This window comes from Coturnix japonica, chromosome 6 (genome assembly GCF_001577835.2).
Source record: "Coturnix japonica isolate 7356 chromosome 6, Coturnix japonica 2.1, whole genome shotgun sequence".
In the NCBI taxonomy this organism is placed as follows: domain Eukaryota; kingdom Metazoa; phylum Chordata; class Aves; order Galliformes; family Phasianidae; genus Coturnix; species Coturnix japonica.
The window spans coordinates 15,847,636-15,865,981 of NC_029521.1; the positions used below are offsets into that span (position 1 = coordinate 15,847,636).

At 39.3% G+C, this 18,346-nt stretch overlaps 1 protein-coding gene across 5 annotated transcripts in view; it reads left to right on the forward strand.

Annotated features, from left to right (window-relative positions):
- Positions 1-13,577: 13,577 nt before the first annotated feature.
- Positions 13,578-18,346, forward strand: part of WDFY4 (WDFY family member 4) — a 113,949-nt gene continuing 109,180 nt past the window's right edge. For 3 of the 5 annotated variants that reach the window (XM_015866825.2, XM_032445416.1, XM_032445417.1), the window contains exons 1-3: positions 13,580-13,737; positions 15,449-15,494; positions 17,762-18,023. In XM_015866825.2, the coding sequence (XP_015722311.1) occupies positions 17,763-18,023 (261 nt within the window). In that variant the 5' untranslated portion in view covers positions 13,580-13,737; positions 15,449-15,494; position 17,762. Of the gene's footprint in view, positions 13,738-15,448; positions 15,495-16,497; positions 16,558-17,761; positions 18,024-18,346 lie in introns of all 5 variants that reach the window. The other 2 variants (XM_032445415.1, XM_032445418.1) reach the window with 2 other exon arrangements.

Below are 18,346 nucleotides of genomic sequence, written 5' to 3' on the forward strand. Positions count from 1 at the left end.
ATATGTTTAAGGATGTACTCTATGAGTTGGCATATCTACAGCCCAGGTCATCTTTCTACCTACATCGCCCCCAAACCACTGCCAAATGCTCCTTCCACACACACACTTATACAAGCACATACACAGTTTCTTATACAAAAAAAAAAAATGCTTAAAAAAAAACCACAACAAAATTACTGTCTAAAAGATGATGCAACAGGAAAAAAGTTCACTAACAGACAATTCAGCTTAACAGCTATAACAACCAGGAAGACCAATATAACAGAATACTGCTACAGAAGGTACAACAATAAAAGAGCTAGTACAATATAAAGGCATTAAAAGGAATAAAAACACACAAATCTGAACACATAAAAGAAACTTCACAAAGGGGGATCTCCACTCAGAGACCCTTCCCCAGTGGCAGTCAGCCCTTAAATGAGGTCTAAGAGAAGATACAGCCAGGCTCCAACCCTTCTGGTCACAGAGCTGAACTGCCTTCACCTGTGCTCCCAGGGCTGTGTCCTTTCCCCAGGTGCTCTATTGGTGATTTAGGCTGCGACCTAGAAGTTACCATACAACATCTCTATTTCAAACTTTCTAACACCAATTATTTATTTTTTTATTTTTTTAAGTGCTCTATGGGAAATTGGTAATTACAGCCTGAGCCTCCAATTAATCAGCTGAGGCAAGTGTCGGGTCAGCTGTGGGAGCATAGGTGAGAGTAATTTAGCTGTGCTCCTGGAAAGGGTGGAGCTTGACTCCACCTCCTCTAGACCTCATTTAAGGGCTGACCACTAAGGCAGCATCTCTTGGAGATTGCTCCCTGGTGAAGATTGCCTCAGCAAAGGCATCTGTGTTGATGAGTTTTTCCTTATAAATTACCTTTTAAATATCTGTCCCCTTCTTTGTTTTTGTCTTTGTACCGTTCCACCTTATAAGTAGTAAAGGTATTAACAATTTTAAATGCTTATGATTTTTGTTAATTGTAACCTGAAGAATATAGAATAAGTTCATCTTGTAGTTACAGGGTCCTAAAGTGCATTAATAGCCTTAGTGACTTTGACTAGCCTCATCTGTATCTTTTACTCCATAGGCCCAGGAGCTCTATTTAAGCTCAGGGTTGAAATTTTGTACCTTGACTAGGATGTAGGAGTACTGGTCTGTAATTTAATTATGTTGATTTATTGAGGTCTTAACTGTGATCTATGGAGTAGTTTCCCAGTTTAGCTGCATGTCTTCCTGGTTTTTATTAGATAGTATTTGACTTTAGTAATCTTAATAACAGCCTAATTCTGATCATGATTTATGTATGGATGGCTTATTAGCATGAGTTTGTTTAATGATCTGCACTTTAATTTGAATCTATCTTTGTAAGGTCTTACCTACTCATTTCAAGTAGTATTGGGGCTAGATCCTGCCCAATAATGATCCTGTATTGGTTTATTTTTCCTTTTTCTCCTTTAGAGAACTAAACTGCCTGTTGCTGGTTTTTGCCAATTTTACTTTCTTTTCCAGCTAGGTTAAAGAGGAGCTAGTTTAGTATGCTTCCTAAAAAGATTAGGGAAGCTGTAGGAATGCAGATAATAAGACTTCTACAGTTGGATGAACGAGGTAAGAGAAAATCATCCTGATGACTTGAGGTAACAAGTTAAGGTACTTACCTGTTGCTGGAAACTACTGATCTTAAGGTTATGTCTTTATATTGCTCCAAATCTAGAATGGCTGTGTCACAAAGCAGCAACCATCTAGAGGAAGAGAAAAGAAGAATCAGCTGACTGAAAACTAGAGAGAAGCTATTATCTACTTTTTAATTGAAGCTAAAAATAAATATGTTCATTAATTATTTGTCACCTGCTTGGAACATAGAAGTTTTGTGTATGTCACAAGTATTTACCAGCTTCATTCATAACAAAGGCACTTAATTTGGCCTAAGTTAGAAGACTTGAGTGAAGTGCAGAGGAAAGGTCTCCAGCTGTAATGCAACTCATCTTCTGTGGTCACACACAAGACAAAGAGTCTCTGGCCCTTGCCACCTCCATGCAGTATTTCAGAACTTGGGATTGGCAAGTATTATCTAAATGTAGAAGAAGGTAGTAAGTTACTGCAGTGGGGACACTCATAGAAGAAATGATTCATCTGCTGGCACCAAGGCTGGTGGCTGGAGGCTATGAAACATGTTGGGTTCTTGGGATGGAAGAGTGTGTGAACCAATGAAGTTGTTGAATCTGTGTGGGGGAATTGAATGGAACTCTATTTCCCCAGGCTGTGTGCACAGCATGTTGTCACCCACCAATTACTACAAGGCATATCCTTCTTTCCTCCTCCTCATCTTCTGCTACCATAGACAGGCCAAGGACTTGTTGTAACTAGCTGATTGATATGTTCTTCTTACTCATCAGGAAGATGGGTCTGGATTAAAGCCCAAGATCTAATCATCCTGGGCTTTGGCAACACTGAAATACAGATCCAGTTTGTTTAGATTGCACTTTTTTTTTTTGTAAGAGTCTCTTACTGTATAAAATTGAGTTTATGGAAAAGGTTCCGAAGAGTAAGAAAGACCGTAGTGTGCATTTTCAGATCAATAACTGCTGTTCCACTGTGTTTACAAGGTAAGCCAGAATAACTGTATTTATAGGAACTGGAGAAAATCTCTTACTGAGTAGTAGGTTGTGAATAGGTATCATTTCAAATCTCTAATGACCAGAAGAGATTTCAGTTTGATTATTATGACCCTTGCTTCCAGGCTAATTGATCATCAGTTTAAAGCCTCTTGAAGATGCTTGCATCTGTTTTTCCAGGTGAAAATAATCTCTAGTTGTATTAGAAGTTCTGACTTATTGCTTGAACCAGTGATTGAGCATCTGGTAGGAAGACAGGGCCAACCCAGGGGAGCACAGGTGCAAGTATTATATTTGAGTGACCAGAAGGAGTGGAGCTGGGATCCACCCCTTTCCAGATTTCATTTATGGGTTGGTATTGGAGGCAAGGGTATCTTACCTGGAGATCCCTGCCTATTTAAGGAGCTTACAAGCCTTCCAAAGGTAAGCACCTTCTTTATCTGATTTCTGAGCCTACTGCTGTTGTGTGAGTGGATCTTCAATTGCTGTGGCCTGGGACCTTGCTGAGCTGTTGTGATTTCCATCTTGTTTTACTGGTCTTTTAGCTGTTCATGATTGGAGCTCTTATTGGTGGTCTTAGGAGACAGTAATAAATACTTTTGACCTTGAAGAGAATTCTTATTCTCTTTTGGAAATGGCCATTTGTGTGCGGTTATCTGATAATGCATAATGGAGAAGACTGCTGTGTAAATGCTCTAGATCTGTTCTGGAAACAGCTGGAAACTCAAAGATATTTCTGGGGTAAAAATTATCTTAGGAAAAACTTGAGTTCAGGGATTATGTATAACCAAGTGATCAGTGGAGTAATTCCGTTACATGTGAGTTAAAATTAAGAGAATACATGACTATAATGATACTTTAGGCTTCCTAGTGATAAGGCTTTTAAGGAGGCAGTAAGTATAATAAACAATTCTAAATCAAGAGAGGGCAGAACTATGACTTTGTGGAAGTGTATTTAGTAACAAGTGATAAACTGGAGGTGGTATAAGTAAGATTTAACTTTGAATGTTTTGCGCAATAAAACTAGGCAACTTCTGTGTATCTTTATCAATCTTTTACAGTCTGCTTCTTTCTGTTTAGTCATGTTCCACAAATAGGTCAGGAACATTCATCTTTCATTTCAGTCTGTAAGAGTGCTTCTCTAGGGAGTAGCTACGATCTGAGGGAAGGCTATAATACAACTGCCAAAGACTTCAATGGGGCAAGAAGCTTACTAAGCAGACATGAAAGCCATCTTTAGCTGTTTGCATTATTTTTCACTACTCTGTAGTGATGAACACACGTAAAAGGAACCAATATGCCTGCAAGATTTATACTACGTAGCAACTACCTGAAAGCCATTTGACTTCATTTAAAAGCGCGTCCCTTGAGTAGGAAGATTAGGTATTTTGACATGAAAAGCTTTTAGAGAATTACATATTATTCTTCATAGCAGATAAAGACCTATCTTGGTATTTTCTTGTTGGCTTCTTGTTTACTGCTGACAAACTTCAAAGATGCTAATGTACCACTTTTTTATCTTACTATAAAACATCATGGTCTCTGACCATATTGAAAGTGTCCTTGATACTATTGAAAAGTGGTATCTCTAACAGAAATTTCACATTTCCAACAAATCATTATGCAATGCAATTGAAAAGGTGACAAAGGACCACCTAGACAACTTTGAATAAACTAAAGAAAGATTTCCAACTTTCTGCAATACGTCTTCTTACAATGGAAACAAGCGAGGCTTAGATTATCAATGTAAAAACTCCTTAAAATAGTAAATCTCTCAATTCCAAGGCTCTAGACTTCTCTGAACATTATGAACTATGAGAAGAACCAAGTTCTCATTTCTTATTTCCTTTTGTATCTGTTCTGAAGGATCTGGTAGCAGCCCACAATCAGTTGGTTAAAGTATAGGTCATGTAACAGAAACTTCTTTGGGAGCGGAGCTTAAAACAAAAGATAATTCCTGCAAGTCATGACTTTAAAAACTTGGGCTGGAATCTGAAGACAACTTTTTCACTAGACCGTGGGACAGTACAGGGGCAGATATCCAGAAAGCAAGTAGTCTAGTTTTTATGGTAGATGTGTTACGAACAGAAGACTGGCCTAAGTGACTTCCAGAGCAAGCTTCTATCCACATTTCTTGTGTGTGTTTCTGGAAATCTGCTTTTGGTTGCTTTATCTATTGCTCTAACAAAACAGTACATTTCTTTTCAACTCTCACTTTTCTGATGCCTTTGATTTAATAGACCTGCTACTGCAGTAAAGCCTATCAAAGCAGGGAAAATAGAAAGTGAGGGTCCTCCCCTTGTCCTTGCTTTTATCATTGCTTCTTTCAAATATATTACTGCTTTACTGAGAAACTCTATGAAAAGATTTCTGAATTTCCCTGAACCAAAGTGTTTCCCTGCATTGTAATAAGGAAATTAATTGCCTCCCATGAAGTATGGGATTAGTGTAACTAAAATCATAAGTCTGTTCACGTGCCCCACATCAAAATACATTCTTATCTGACCTGCTAGGTCAGAAAATATTGGAATACAATGTGCTGTTTGAATTTTTGTATTCTGTGAGCAAAGCACAGTGCCTCAAACTTCATAGTGAAAGAAAGACATGTTTAAATCTGGGCTAGATCTACTGCCTACCCAGAGTCTCATGATTCTAATTGTGTTGCCTATGAAGCTACGCATCCAGTTGTATCTTGACATCAATTTACTCTTAGATATTCCAACCAAATTTGACTAAATTGCTTTGATGTTATTGGAGCAGGTGGGATGTAAAAACCTGGAAAGATTACTGCTGTTTTTTTAACTCTCTAATCAGTTCCTCTACAATTCCAGACCTTTCCCACCCCTTTGAGAGCATTGACAGAAATGCACTCTGTAGTTAGGTACCGCAGGACCTCCTGAATCAGCTGCATTAAAAAGCATTAACTTGGCAATCACTTTTCCTATTTCTGGGCCTAGAAGAAATGAGGTCCTTGATTCAGAGAGGAGATAGAGAAATGCAATATTTAATACTTTAATGCTATCTCTGCAGAACGGTTTGTTTTCTCTTTCTTTTAGCAGAAGGAGCCAAGGAGCAGTGCATGCATATTTTAGACACTAGGGACTGAGATTGGCATCCTTGGTAACATGTCTCTTCCTGCTGTCTCAAGGAAAAATAAAGCCATTTAGGCAGATCTGATTCCAAATGAAACTAGGGAAAAACTGGAGGCTAGCTGAAAAATGAAGTGAGCTAAAAAATTTCAGAAGTTATGTTGTTTTAATGCTGATACTTTTTTTTTCTATTTCAAATCATCTTAAGCAGAAGTAAAGGAAATAAATTGAAATTATAATTTTTAATGACTTCTGGACTTGGATCTTGGGGGCCAAAGTAATATCCTTGGCTCTCTCGCTGCTTGGCATTGTGGCCCTGGACATATCATTCCAGTTTTAAATGTCTCTGTTTTCCAGCCTGCAATTTGGGGATTGTAATACTGACTGCTCAGACTATATATATATATTTTTTTTTTTTCCAAGAGGCATAGAAGAAAAATGCACTGCACAATGGGCTTCAAGTACATCTCCTTACTAAGCAAAACTGACACCTGAAAATTTCTCCCTGTAAATACTTTTGGGTCAAAATTTAACTGGAAAGTCTGAAAAGCATTTTTATTTTTAAGAACAGTATCTTTCTGTTTTCCTGGGCAGATCGTCATTTAGGGATAATGTTCATATAAAATTAGCATTCAGTTTAGAGCAAATATTGTTCAAATAACAGTGCTCCATTTTTGGTAATCAACATCTTTTCCAAGGATTAATCTTTCCTGGAAGATGACACAACTTTCCTTTCCCTTCCCCAACATCAGTTTGTGCAGCGGACCTGTTAGACCAATCTAGCTGTGTTTTTTTTTTTTTTAATCTCTTCTCAAATACAATCTCTTGTGTGGGTTGTTCATGTTTGTACACTCAAATAGTTGCCGTGTAACAAGTCTGCATAGAAGTAATGCGCTTGAGAATTGGGAATATCATAGCACAAAGAAGTATGGCCCTAAATCTTTAGGGAGATGGTTCCTAAGCTCATGTTACTGTGGGGAACCTATGGCTTGTGAAGAAATGATGTATGCTGAAAATGGTACTGCTGGATTTACAGGATCAGATCTGAGCTGCTCATTGCAGTTATGTGAACAGGGTTTTTATTTTTTAAGAACAACTTAAGAACCCTCCAAAAACACAGTCCTGATTTTAACATGCTCCAAGAGATGTTTGTCACAGGATATTCTGTTTTATGTGATGGATTATTTAGCCTTACTTACATTTTTATTCAGTGCTTAAATGCAAAATGCCTTTTCTAAACAATATTGCTCATTTTATTCAGGAGTATGGGATTGGGGGGAAGGAAGAGCCACCTTAATTTTAAATGCCCCTGATTTATTTTATTTTATTTTGTCTAAAATTATTTGTTAAAGCTGGTCGAGTGTACAAGTAATTAGCTTCAGCACCAAGCTCTGTTCTTTACTCACAGTCTTTTACTTGCTCTGCTGCATGCTGATAGCTTCTGTGCCCCTAGAATGGAAAGGTCAAAAGAAACCACTGTGATTCAAGTGGGTGCCCAACTGAAACCTGTCCATTCCTAAGGCTGGCAGGAATATTAAAGTATAATCCTATAGATGTTCAAATTTCTCAAGTTAAATTCAGGTAATGAAACTGTTGTATTTTGTGCTATAATGTGTTCTCCTATCTTGTTGTTTAAAGACAGAGGAAAAGCAATGGAAGCTGCAAGGATAGCTGCTTTGCAACAGCAGGCGTTGGAAGCTCTTCTGCTGTACTGCCACCTGGTGACGCTCAGAGGGGAAAGTGTCAGCTGATTCTCGGAATGAAGGCTGCTGATGCTATCTATGAGACCCACCCAGTGGGTAACAGCTGGAGATGGGTTGGGAGCTAAAAGGCATGGAGGTATAGTTTCATATTTACAGTCTATATGAATGAAATAGTTGCGTGGGAGAGGAAGAGCTCTGAAACTCTAGCGGGAATGTCTGTATGGGTGAAAGGCAAGTTGATTGAATCTTTTCATCTTTATTCTTTTCTTATCTGAGTAACAAATGAGAAAAATTGTATAATGGAAATGATAAATGATAAGAACTGAAACAGAAACAAAAATACAACTATATCCTGTCGTCCTCAGGATGATACTTAATCGTGCACCCACATTCAGGTTTTTTTCAGATGGATTCCATTGCGGAGCTACTTCTCCATTTGTGCAGACTAAGACATGAGTAATGGGTCTGCCTCTGGCTAGGTGTTGTTATGCTGATACTGGTAACTATCAGTTATCTGAAGGTAGATTCTGGGACTAGCTTTGTTGGTGCGTATTCTACAAGAAAAAGAGACAAACCTTGCAGGATTATATTCTGAATGCATGTTCATTCCCCACTTCCACAAGGTAGACCTTAGAACACTGTGCTTTCTTCAAATAACAGACAACTGTACCTCCTTCTGCATGTTGTATAATGAATGACATGCACTGAGCTAAGAAAGAATTGTTTTAATTTTCTCCTTGAGGCTGCCGTGTCTTTCTGTGCAGCATTTACATTTACGTAGAGAGGCATTTCTTCCAAGCAGAGACAGCCCCAGAGGCCCATTGTCTGGACGGGCATCATTCACAGACTTCCATAAGGAAGCTGCTGGGCTGTTGGCTCTGAACTACTGCTCTCCATCCTGGAAAGGTAGGTAGTAGTACAGCAAAAGGGATTCCTATCTGACAAATAGCTGCTGAGGAGCCTGTTGAGCTTCCTTCTTGTGATGAACCTCCATGTAAGGTAGCTTCTTTTATCAGTTCCTCCTCAGCTCCACGTGGCAGCAGTCTGCTACTAATTGTGAGCTGTGCTTTCAGGTTCTGCTGAATACACGGGTTTTAAAAAGATTGTACAACTATTGACTAGTTTCTTATTGTTTGACATTTTTTTAACAAAATATTTCAGCGTGTATAGCACTAGGCTTTCATTCCAGCTCTAACATGAGCTCTGTTGCTGAGTAGCAGAAGCAGCAATTTTCTGTACCATTACACATTATCTGTAGGAAAGAAACCACTAATGTAGAATCTGGCTATAAATTAAGCAGAGCTTCTTTGATATTTTTTTCCCCTCATATATGTTAGCCCAGAACAATCACCTGAACACCCTAAAAGCAGTTCTTCCTTAGGAAAAGATTAAAACATTTCCCGAAATGCTATGTAGCTTTAAAGATGGTTTTTAAACAGCAGCATATCAGCTAGCAAATGTTATGTTCGTATCAGTTTGTTCCCTCTGCTTCTGCTTTGAAATACATAGAACAGCAAAAGCTAGCAACCAAGCGTAATTGTGGTATTAGCTTTGTAAGTAAGGGAGAAAAAGTGGAGAAGATGCATGAGTCTACTTCAAAGAGCTAGAAGAATATTTGTAGAAAAGGCAGGCTTGTCCATGAATAGGGTCTGACAGCTCATTATCTATTGAAAGGATGAGCAGTTTTCGCTGTGGGAAGGCAGCCCTTCTGGATGCAGAAAATCCTACTTGGAGTACAGCTGAAATGAGAGGAAGTTCAGGTGCGGTAGTTTATAGATAGAACTGGGAGCTACAAAAGAGGGGGAAAATGTTGCTATCACCTCAGAGGTCGAAAGTGCTTACTCTCACGTAAGGATTTTGTTTAATTGGCTTAGCCTGCCCTTCAGGCTCCCTGTTTCTTCTGACAAGAAGGAGTTCTGCAGGCTGCGTGGAGAACAAATGGGGGTGTTAAAAAGGAAGTAGGGTAGATTTCTGAGACTTAAAGAAAGTGGTGTTCTCAAGAGGTTTTGGTGCTGATTCTCCAGAGTGAGAGGAATAAACCTTCCCTGGAAACATTTCATGAGCAACGTATGTTTATATAATTACATCTTGTGCTTCTGTCTGAGTCTGTCTTAGTGTTGCTTTCCAATGAGTGGTCAGGTCTAACTTCCTATTTAATAAGTGATTTGCTGCATGATTTCTGCAGCATGATCCTTTAATTTGAATATTCACAATCCTGAAAAATTAATTCCTTTGCATCATCTAGCAGAAAGGTAATCTGTGGCACAGGAGGGGGGGAATGGCATGCCGTTATATGTTGCATTTGTCTTCCTGCTTCTTCAGTCTTAATTGGACTAATATGCAAAGATCATGTGTTTAATCAAGCTGCTTTCACCATTTTCCTGCACAATGTAGTTCTGGTCAGTTGGTGACATCTAGTGAAAATAGTGACTTTAAGATTTGATAATGTTATTCTTCTGTGAAATAAATAAATAAATCTGTTCATTTGATCAGAATGTTTGGTTTGACAGTATACAAACAAGAATGTAAGACTTTTCTTACAGCTTAATTTCTATACATGGCTGCTTTCTTGTGTATTTAAGAGTTGGTATTATTTTACTAACTGGAATAGTTTTGGTGGTGTTTGTTTATGCACAGAAACAAAAGAATGCAGTTTGAAATTTGAAAACCAGTACTCAAGTCTGATTTATGTGCCTCGTGGCTGCCAGCGAAGCAGGAAATGTATTGTCTCAGCAACTTGAGTTGAACTTTATTTGCTATGCCTGCAAGGAGAGAAACTTGATGGGGATGTGTAGAATTAAGGGTTTTACAGCAGGCTTCCACCCCATTTGATCTGAACTATCAGCCTCTACAGTTTCCACTCCACAGAAGATCTCAGAAGGCATTTGCTCTTGGTGTAACCATTCAGGCTGTTTGGTGAATCTAATGGAGACAAAATGTGCACAGTGTTTCAGGAGGCACTTTCAGTCACTGACCTACAGCCTCATGATGCCACCTGTGCTTCTTACTAAGATGCACTGCTGTAGGTGTTCTCAGTGCTGCATGGGCATGAAGTATTATTTCCTCTTGTGTGTGGATGCTGGAGCTGTGAAGTTTAACAAGGGAGGTGGTGGAGTTACTGACCCTGAGGGTGTTCAAGGAACAATTGGATGCTGTGTTGAGGGACATGGTTCAGTGGGAGCTATTGGTAACAGGTGAATGGTTGGACTGGATGATCTTTCAGGTCTTTTACAACCTTGTTGATTCTATGAAGACAGGGATGTTATTTGATGATATGAGACAGGCTGTTGATGGATCCTTGCTAGAGGTCACCTCATGTATGACAGGAGGAAGCTACCTGTACCTGGATGACAGCTAGAGGAGAATTTTCTTTTTTTATTTCTTGTTGTCTGTTTTAATATAGCTGACTTCTTCTGTAGCTGAAATACCTGCTTTCTGTCATTTTTGATAGCCTTAGGAATCTTTCAGAGTGAATTTGGTTTTGTGAGGCCATTCTGCATTACACCAATTTGGGTGCTTGAAATTTTCTCTCTGTGGGGAGGTGTATCTTGCTTACTTTCCTGGCAGTACTAGATGGGATGTCTTGAAACAGAGTACCCTTATACCTGTTCATTTTCTTAAGTGTACTGTTTCTGAATGGACAGTGTCAGCCCTGCTCTGAGAAACTAGAAGTGATGGAAATGGCATCAGGGCTTAATTGGTTGTAGTGTACTTTCAGTCCTGCCTGTTCAGACTGACAGCTGTGTTGTTCAGTGCAATAGAGACTGTTATGCACTTATTGAGTGTGTGGCATTCAAGGGTTAGAGAGGCTGGATCTTAAGATTACTTACTTCAGTCCTTGTATTTGTCTTGTAGTTGGATGTTTGGGCTAAGCCAGTCTATTTCCAGCAGTTTTTGAGGACAAAAAGGCACTGATGTCTGACTTGATATCAACATCAGGTGCCATCTCATCCCCACTGAACCATGCAGGATGTGCTGTTCTTATCAGAGAGCCATTTATAACCAGTCTTGGTAGAGATAAATCATGGGTGTAGGAGGTTCTTATTGAGCTTTTTGAAATCTTAACAAAGGGAAGAGTACTTTGGGTTATCTTCCATGTGCACAGATACAAATGTATGTGTGTAGATGCACCTTTTTTCTGTGAGACTTGGTGTGGGTAAGGTCTAAGAAAGTAAGGTTTGTTCCTCAGTTTTTGTGGTTGTCTAGTCTATTAATGTGAACTGCTTAAACTGATGCAGGGAGTTGTGGCACCTCCTCCTACTGCATTAGCTATTAGCTTGCTTTTAGCTTTTGTGTTATTTTTTTCTGCAGATAATTTGGGTACAGCTGTTCTGCTCCACTGAAGCAGAGATTAAGTGAGAGGGTGTGTTGTAACTCTGGACTTTCAGCACCATTAGCAGTTAGTGCAGAATGAAAATGAGAAATGATGCTTCCTCTGCTGCACGGGTTAAAGATCTGCCAATAATGTTGCAGCTGTCTGTATCCAGACAGTGTCTGGGGAGGGTGTGATGCAAGGTAGGAAGAGACTCTTGGAAAGCAATACTCTCTGATCAAATAGCACTGGAGAAGCTGCTGCAAGTGGTGTGATTTTAATCTAACAAAGGGGAAAATGGATCATCGGTAATGGTTAGGCTTGCTTATAAGATGGGAAAGGGAAAACAATGGTGTTCTCTCTGGGAAGATGTGAAAATTTGCCTTAGTGCTTCTGTTGATCATTTTGTCACTGGTTTTAGCTTAGATTGCAACTAGGAAAGTATTGGCTAATAAATGAGCAGCCTGAAGTAGTAAAGCATGTTGGCATAACCTTTAGCAGGCTCTGTGGGTGCATGGTCTGCATGTGCTCCAAGCTGCCTGGAGGCCTGTGCATGTGGCTCTCAGCTGAGCTCACCAAGAGTGGCCATTGTCATGTTAACTGGAGCTACTACCCCCTCAGTGCAGCTGGCTCAGAGGGTGACCTTGTATTTGCTTGAAAAACGCATGCAGATATGATTAGTCTAGCTAATCATAGAATCCTTTGAGTTGGAAGGGAACCCTTAAAAGTTATCTAATCATACTCCCTTGTGGTGAACACCTACAACTTGATCAAGTTGTTAGAGCCCTGTCCAGTCTGACACTGGATGCCTCCAGAGATGGGGTATCTACCACCTCTTTGGGCAACCTGTGCTAGTGCCTTGCCACTCTTTTTGTAAAACCATTTTTCCCTTATATTCAATTGAAATGTCCCTTTTAGTCTGAAACCTTTCCCCTTGTTCTATCACAGCAAACTCTGCTTAGCCTGTCCCCTTCTTTCTGAAAGCCCCCTTTTTAAACTGAAAGGCTGCTCTCAGGTCTCCCCAGAGCCTTCTCCCTTCAGGCCTTGCTACTTATACCTTTAGAAACATTAGATGTTTCCAGTCAGAGTATTGCTGTGAGTTTAAGCTGAAAGAGAAAGCAATTTTTCTTCCTGAATTCTTTTTCAAGCATTTGAGTGAAGAAAATACTAACAGAAAGCTGATGGATTTAACTACCTAGAGGAAAATCTCACAAGATTTTAGTCACTGCAATGCCACAGTCCCACTAATTCTCCAAGTAATTGTAAAATTCTCTAGCATAAGCAGTTTTGGAAAATATCTCAATTTCCTATGTAAAACTGCTTAAACATCACCTCCTCTTAAAAACAAATTACAAAGACTTCCAGATGTGTCATGAAGAACAAAAAAAAAGCAAACAGACTACTGAGAAGTAGTCCTCTACAACCTCGTGGCTAGTCAGAGCTTCCTTATATTGTAGGTAGAGTTTGCAGTGCTTATTTGTCTCTTAATCTGAATAGGTGCTGTGACTACTTCAGTAGAGGTCACAGACTTGATTATTCAACTCAGCTTGCAAATATATTTATTTTAAGTGTACTGCATTTGAGGAAGAACTGTGCTTTGTGCAGAAGTTGTGCGCAGTGTGAGTTTTGTGGTGCTGTGTTCCTGTAGTTGTTTGGTAAACCTTCAATTTAAAAACAAAAGTAACACTCATCACGTGCTTTTCTTTGTGAGTATGGTTTTCAGGAAAAATTTCTGGCTGCTCTCAATCTAGGCAGGGGGATGCAATGCCTGGCAGGTTCATATTTCAGCTCAATTAAGTTGTTTTGGGAGCTCGGTAGGTCCTGAGCATGTGGTTCATTTGCTCTTCTTCACTTCTGCTTTCCTCAGGAAATAAGTGCAGCAGCTCATCAAGTGATTCACAGTGGAAAGTTCAAAGAACAGAGTGAGAGCTACTGCATGCACCAAGGTGCCTAATTGGACAGAAGCAATAAAGCTCTCTTTATCTGGATGTCCATGTTGACTGTAAGAGGAGCTGCTGGATCTAGGAGCCCAGGTATGTCGTGTGGATTTCTGTAAAAGCAAAATGAACAGGTTTAACTGTTGAAAGGATCTGCAGTGTGGTTTGCAACTGGTTTATTTTTGCAGAATCATTTTCTAGCGGCAAAAGCAGCAGAAGTTGAAAGAAAAATCAGAGCTGTTTGCTTGTATTTTTTGTTCTAGTAATGGTAACAATATTTCTTTTGCTGCTGATGGTGGAAATTCATTAGATTTGGTCCTTATAATGAGCTACTGTTTTGAGATATATGCAGTTGCCATTGTCTAGTTCCTTTGAGTTTGCACTACTATTCTGCCTGTGACTAACGACAATTACTCTCTTTACCCTTGTGTTGTGGGAAGGACAACATCTCAAAAGCAGGTGTTCCTGATACCTGAGCTGCTTCTCTCTTGGCTTCATCAGGGGCATATACAAGTCAGAGAAGAAACTGTTCCCACATAAGATATCTAGGCAAGACTTTTTAAAGGGGGGAGGGGAGGGAGGGGAAGAAATGAAGAGCGAATGCATGAGAGACAGTTTAAGACATTTTTGTATGTGTTTTTGAATTCCATGGAGATGCTCTTAAAAGGTAAATGCTCTTAAGTGTTTGAGACTGAAATGATTTTGAGAGGTTGTGCTTCAGAAGTGTGTCCAACTTGAATATCTCAAAGATACTGATATGCTTGAACAAATTATGTTCTAGTGTAAATTAAGGGGACTCCTTTGGCAGTAATAGTTACACTTTCTTGAAACTAGCTGAAATTATATTTACTGCTGAAAAAGTGAGGACTGTTTCCTACTGAAGTGCAACTTTGAACAGTATTCAACCTATGCAAAGCTGACAGGTGTTTTTAAACTTGTTTGTATTTTGTGTTTTGTCCACAAAACTTGGTTCAAATCATCAACCACGTTAGGCTTCTGTTGTATGAAGTGCTGTGCCAAAAGTTATGAAGAGCAAATCCTTTTCTCAAATAATCTACAGTTAAAAGACTCTGGAAATGATGGGTAGGAAACTTGAGTCTTGCATGTTAGTGACCTCTGCAACCCTTGTAAGGGTGAGAAGGTAAATAGTGCGATAATATCAAGGTATAAATCTTGTTGGTGTGCCTTTTGGTTTTGTCTCATGAAATAATGTGTCAAGTATCAGTAGAATTAGGACTGAAAGTTGTAAATTCAGTACAGTGCAAGCTCAGTAGAAGTAACAAGCGTGATTAGGAGGTGCAGAAATAAAATAGTAGATAGTCTTGTACTGCGCTGGTTCTAAGGCACCTGTAAGGACAGAATGGTATGAGTTACAAAGAGGGAATTTGGGGGATAAGCCAGTTTGTTAAAGAATTGAAATATTTCCTACAACTTAGATATTACACCTTTGGGCAGCTTTTTTGTGAGGAGGTAGGGGAATTCTTATTTTAAATATTTCAGAATATTGACTGGCACGACTGTCCAATTAGCAAGCTATCTTGGCTGCCTAGGAGAGGAAATGGGTAAAGAGATATTGCTGCTGGATTTTTGGGGTGTTGTGAGCTGTGTGATTCTAACAGTTACCAGTCCTAGTTCTTAAATTTCCTTTTTAATTTCTTTGCAGATGCTCTGAAATTTGGTTTCAGGCTTCATTGTGTCTTGGTCAGTCATCTTGCTGTGAGACCCTTCTCTGATAGCAAATGATTTTAAGTATTTAAGGAAAGGTCTTGATTGTGGTGCTGATCAGTTTGTGGTTCCTTTTTTGTAGCATTATGAGATCATCCTTTAAACTGCTGGTGGCATCGAAATCTCAGGTAAATAGAATTTTTAATTAAAAATACGTATTTTGAAAAACAGTAATGCTTGTTCAGTCCTTATATCAACATTGCTCATCTTTTGCCAGCTTTGGTGAAGCCCTTATTCTCTTTTATGCTATCAGTCTGAAAAGACAAAGGCAAACTGCAGTGTGATTTCACACAGGCTTCTTGTATAACATAAGGGAAAACACAGGAATAAGTTCCACTTCCTCTTTGTTACCTGACTCCACTTTCTGAATGATAGCATTAGGTTTCTTTTGTATATTTTCACTTTCATGGCTTTTTAAAATTATTAGTATTTGGACTCACTTTTTTTTTTTAATAATTGTGATAGTTACAACTCACCCAAACTGAAAGGACCCCTTAATTTAAAATGAGGATTAGGACAAATGTTGGAGTGTAGTAGAAAGTCAACAGATTAGGCCTTCTCAAAATATCTAATTTGCCCTCGTTTCTAAGGATGCTTTATTCCTAGGCCCTGGGATATGGAGACAGCTCCAGGAGATTCATTATCCTCCATCAGCAACAGAAAATGCAAAGGACTTAAAAGTCTGAATGGGTCTGTAGATCCACTGAAGGACTGTTAGGATTAAGAATACATAAAACAGAAGATCCAAGTGGAGAGAACAGACTAATAGTATATTACGTGTCTGACATCTAATTTAGAATGTCTGTTTTAGTCTCAACTGATGGAGTAAATATGTGAATTGTAATTGCCATTTTGCTTTCATGTACTTCTTGAGATTAACAATTTCAGAGTGCTAATATCTTAAGTGGTTGCAATGAGTCCATTTTAGGGCCAATTTTTGTTTTAATAAATGTTTTAATAAATGATCTGAATACAGATCTCAAATCTGCACTGTGTAATTTTGTTGATAATACTAAGTTGGATGGATCTGTTGACTCCCTAGGTTTGTTCAGCACAAAGACCCTCTGAGGGTTCTTCTCTGACCTACCTCCTCACAGGGAGCAGAGGGGTGGCACTGATTTCTTTTCTTAGCTGTGCAGCCAGGAGGAAGGGCTTGCAAAGTAACCTGTGAATAGAAAGAGGAAGAAATTGGTAAATATTTTTGGCTCTGTTCATGTAGTGTCACTGCTTGCTCAGGTGTTGGCCTTGTGATGTAGCCAGAAACACTGCATTTTATCTCTCAGCCCCAATTTCAGTATATGTAAAATGTCTGCCTCTGTGAAGGATGTTGATCTTCTTATACAAATGATCAAGGTGAATCTAGGGAATGAGAGTTGGGTTACTTTTTACTTAGCATTGATTTAAGCTTAGCAGAGTAGTTTCCAAGGCAAGATATTTCCATTAGGTAGGGGGATGGTGCAATTTGGGATGGGATTGCAGCCTCCTTGAAAAATTGTCTCTGAGCTGTGCTCTCATTGACTCTGTAGAGCAGTACCCAGGCATTTTCAGAATATGGTACAGCACCATGATGACTCAAGTGGGCTGAAATCCTGTACCAGGGCAAAGTATAACATATGACAAATGTTTCTCCCACACAGTCATGAGGAGCAGTGTCTTCCTGTTTACTCTTCATAGTCAGCCCTGTGAGTAGAAAAAGCATGATGTGTTGTTCTGACACAGATAATTAAGGAAAACAACAGCAGTGAAACACAAACTGTTGTTGAGGTAGGAAGTTCCAGACTGACACTGTTGGAGAGTGATGAAAATCTCACAACCCTCCATCTCCTAGTGAAAGCTTGAGTATCAGCCACAGTAGAGTTACCATCCTCTGTAGTTTGAAGGATCAGTATCTGCATTCAAATTTAGGTCTCGTGTGACTGTTGGCTTGCTGCAGACAGTGTGGTGCACAGTGATTAGCATTCATACTTCATGAAATGTATAACCAGGATCTTTTGTGCTAATCTGTTGTGGATCTGATTATGGTAATAGTTAAAATTTTTTCTTTGACTATGGGGCAAATGAAGACTGACTCAGTATCAAAGTTGTATGTAGAATCTGGGTTTCCTACCTGGTTTATCAGTTTGTCCTGCTAAAGCCTATATGAACTGTGTAGGAAAAAAAATCCGTGTCTCTTGGGAGATAGCTCATTTATATGATTGCAAGGTGTTAATGTTATTGTCCAGGAGCAGCATGCTTACCTACTAAAAGTAAAAAAGAATCAGTGGCTGCAAGCATTCCCATGCCTATGAACACACAAACTCTAATCACTATGACTAACAGTCTTGTTTTTCAAGACAGTGGGATAGAATGGGATGATGTAAACTGTAAATATCTTTAACTTCATTTCTGATTTTAGCATGGACAAAACAGCTGAGCTCATGTGGCAGCTGGAGGATTCACCTTGTGAAGCAGGACAGCAAGATCAAAGCCCTGATGATGTCAATAAATCAGAAGCGCCTGAACAGCCTGCACACAAAAAGGACAAACTACCCCAGAGTCATACTCTCCAGTGGGAGGCTCTAGGCAAACAGTTTGTAGAATACGAGCAGGTGGCTCCATTTCTTATTGCGGAGGAACAACAGAGAAGGCTGCTGGACTTTCTTCCCCTCTTCTTAAAGGTTTGTTCTCCTTATTGCCTTTGATGCAGATGCCAAAGATGTACACTGAGATCTGCTTCTGTGTATTATGTGACCACTTTAACTGCCAACAGAGTTGATTAGCATTTGATCTCTGGCTAGGAGGTGGGCTCTTCTGTTTCATTGAGAGCCTTAGGATACAGTGTCTTGATCATCTCTCATCTAACTAGCCTGCTATATTAGCATGAAAAAAGCATATAGTGGAGCATGGCTTTGTTTATGTGAATGGCTAACTTGCTGGAATATGCTCTTTCAAAGTGAGTACCCTGTGAAGTGGTTATCTCATGTATGCCTCCACTATTCTC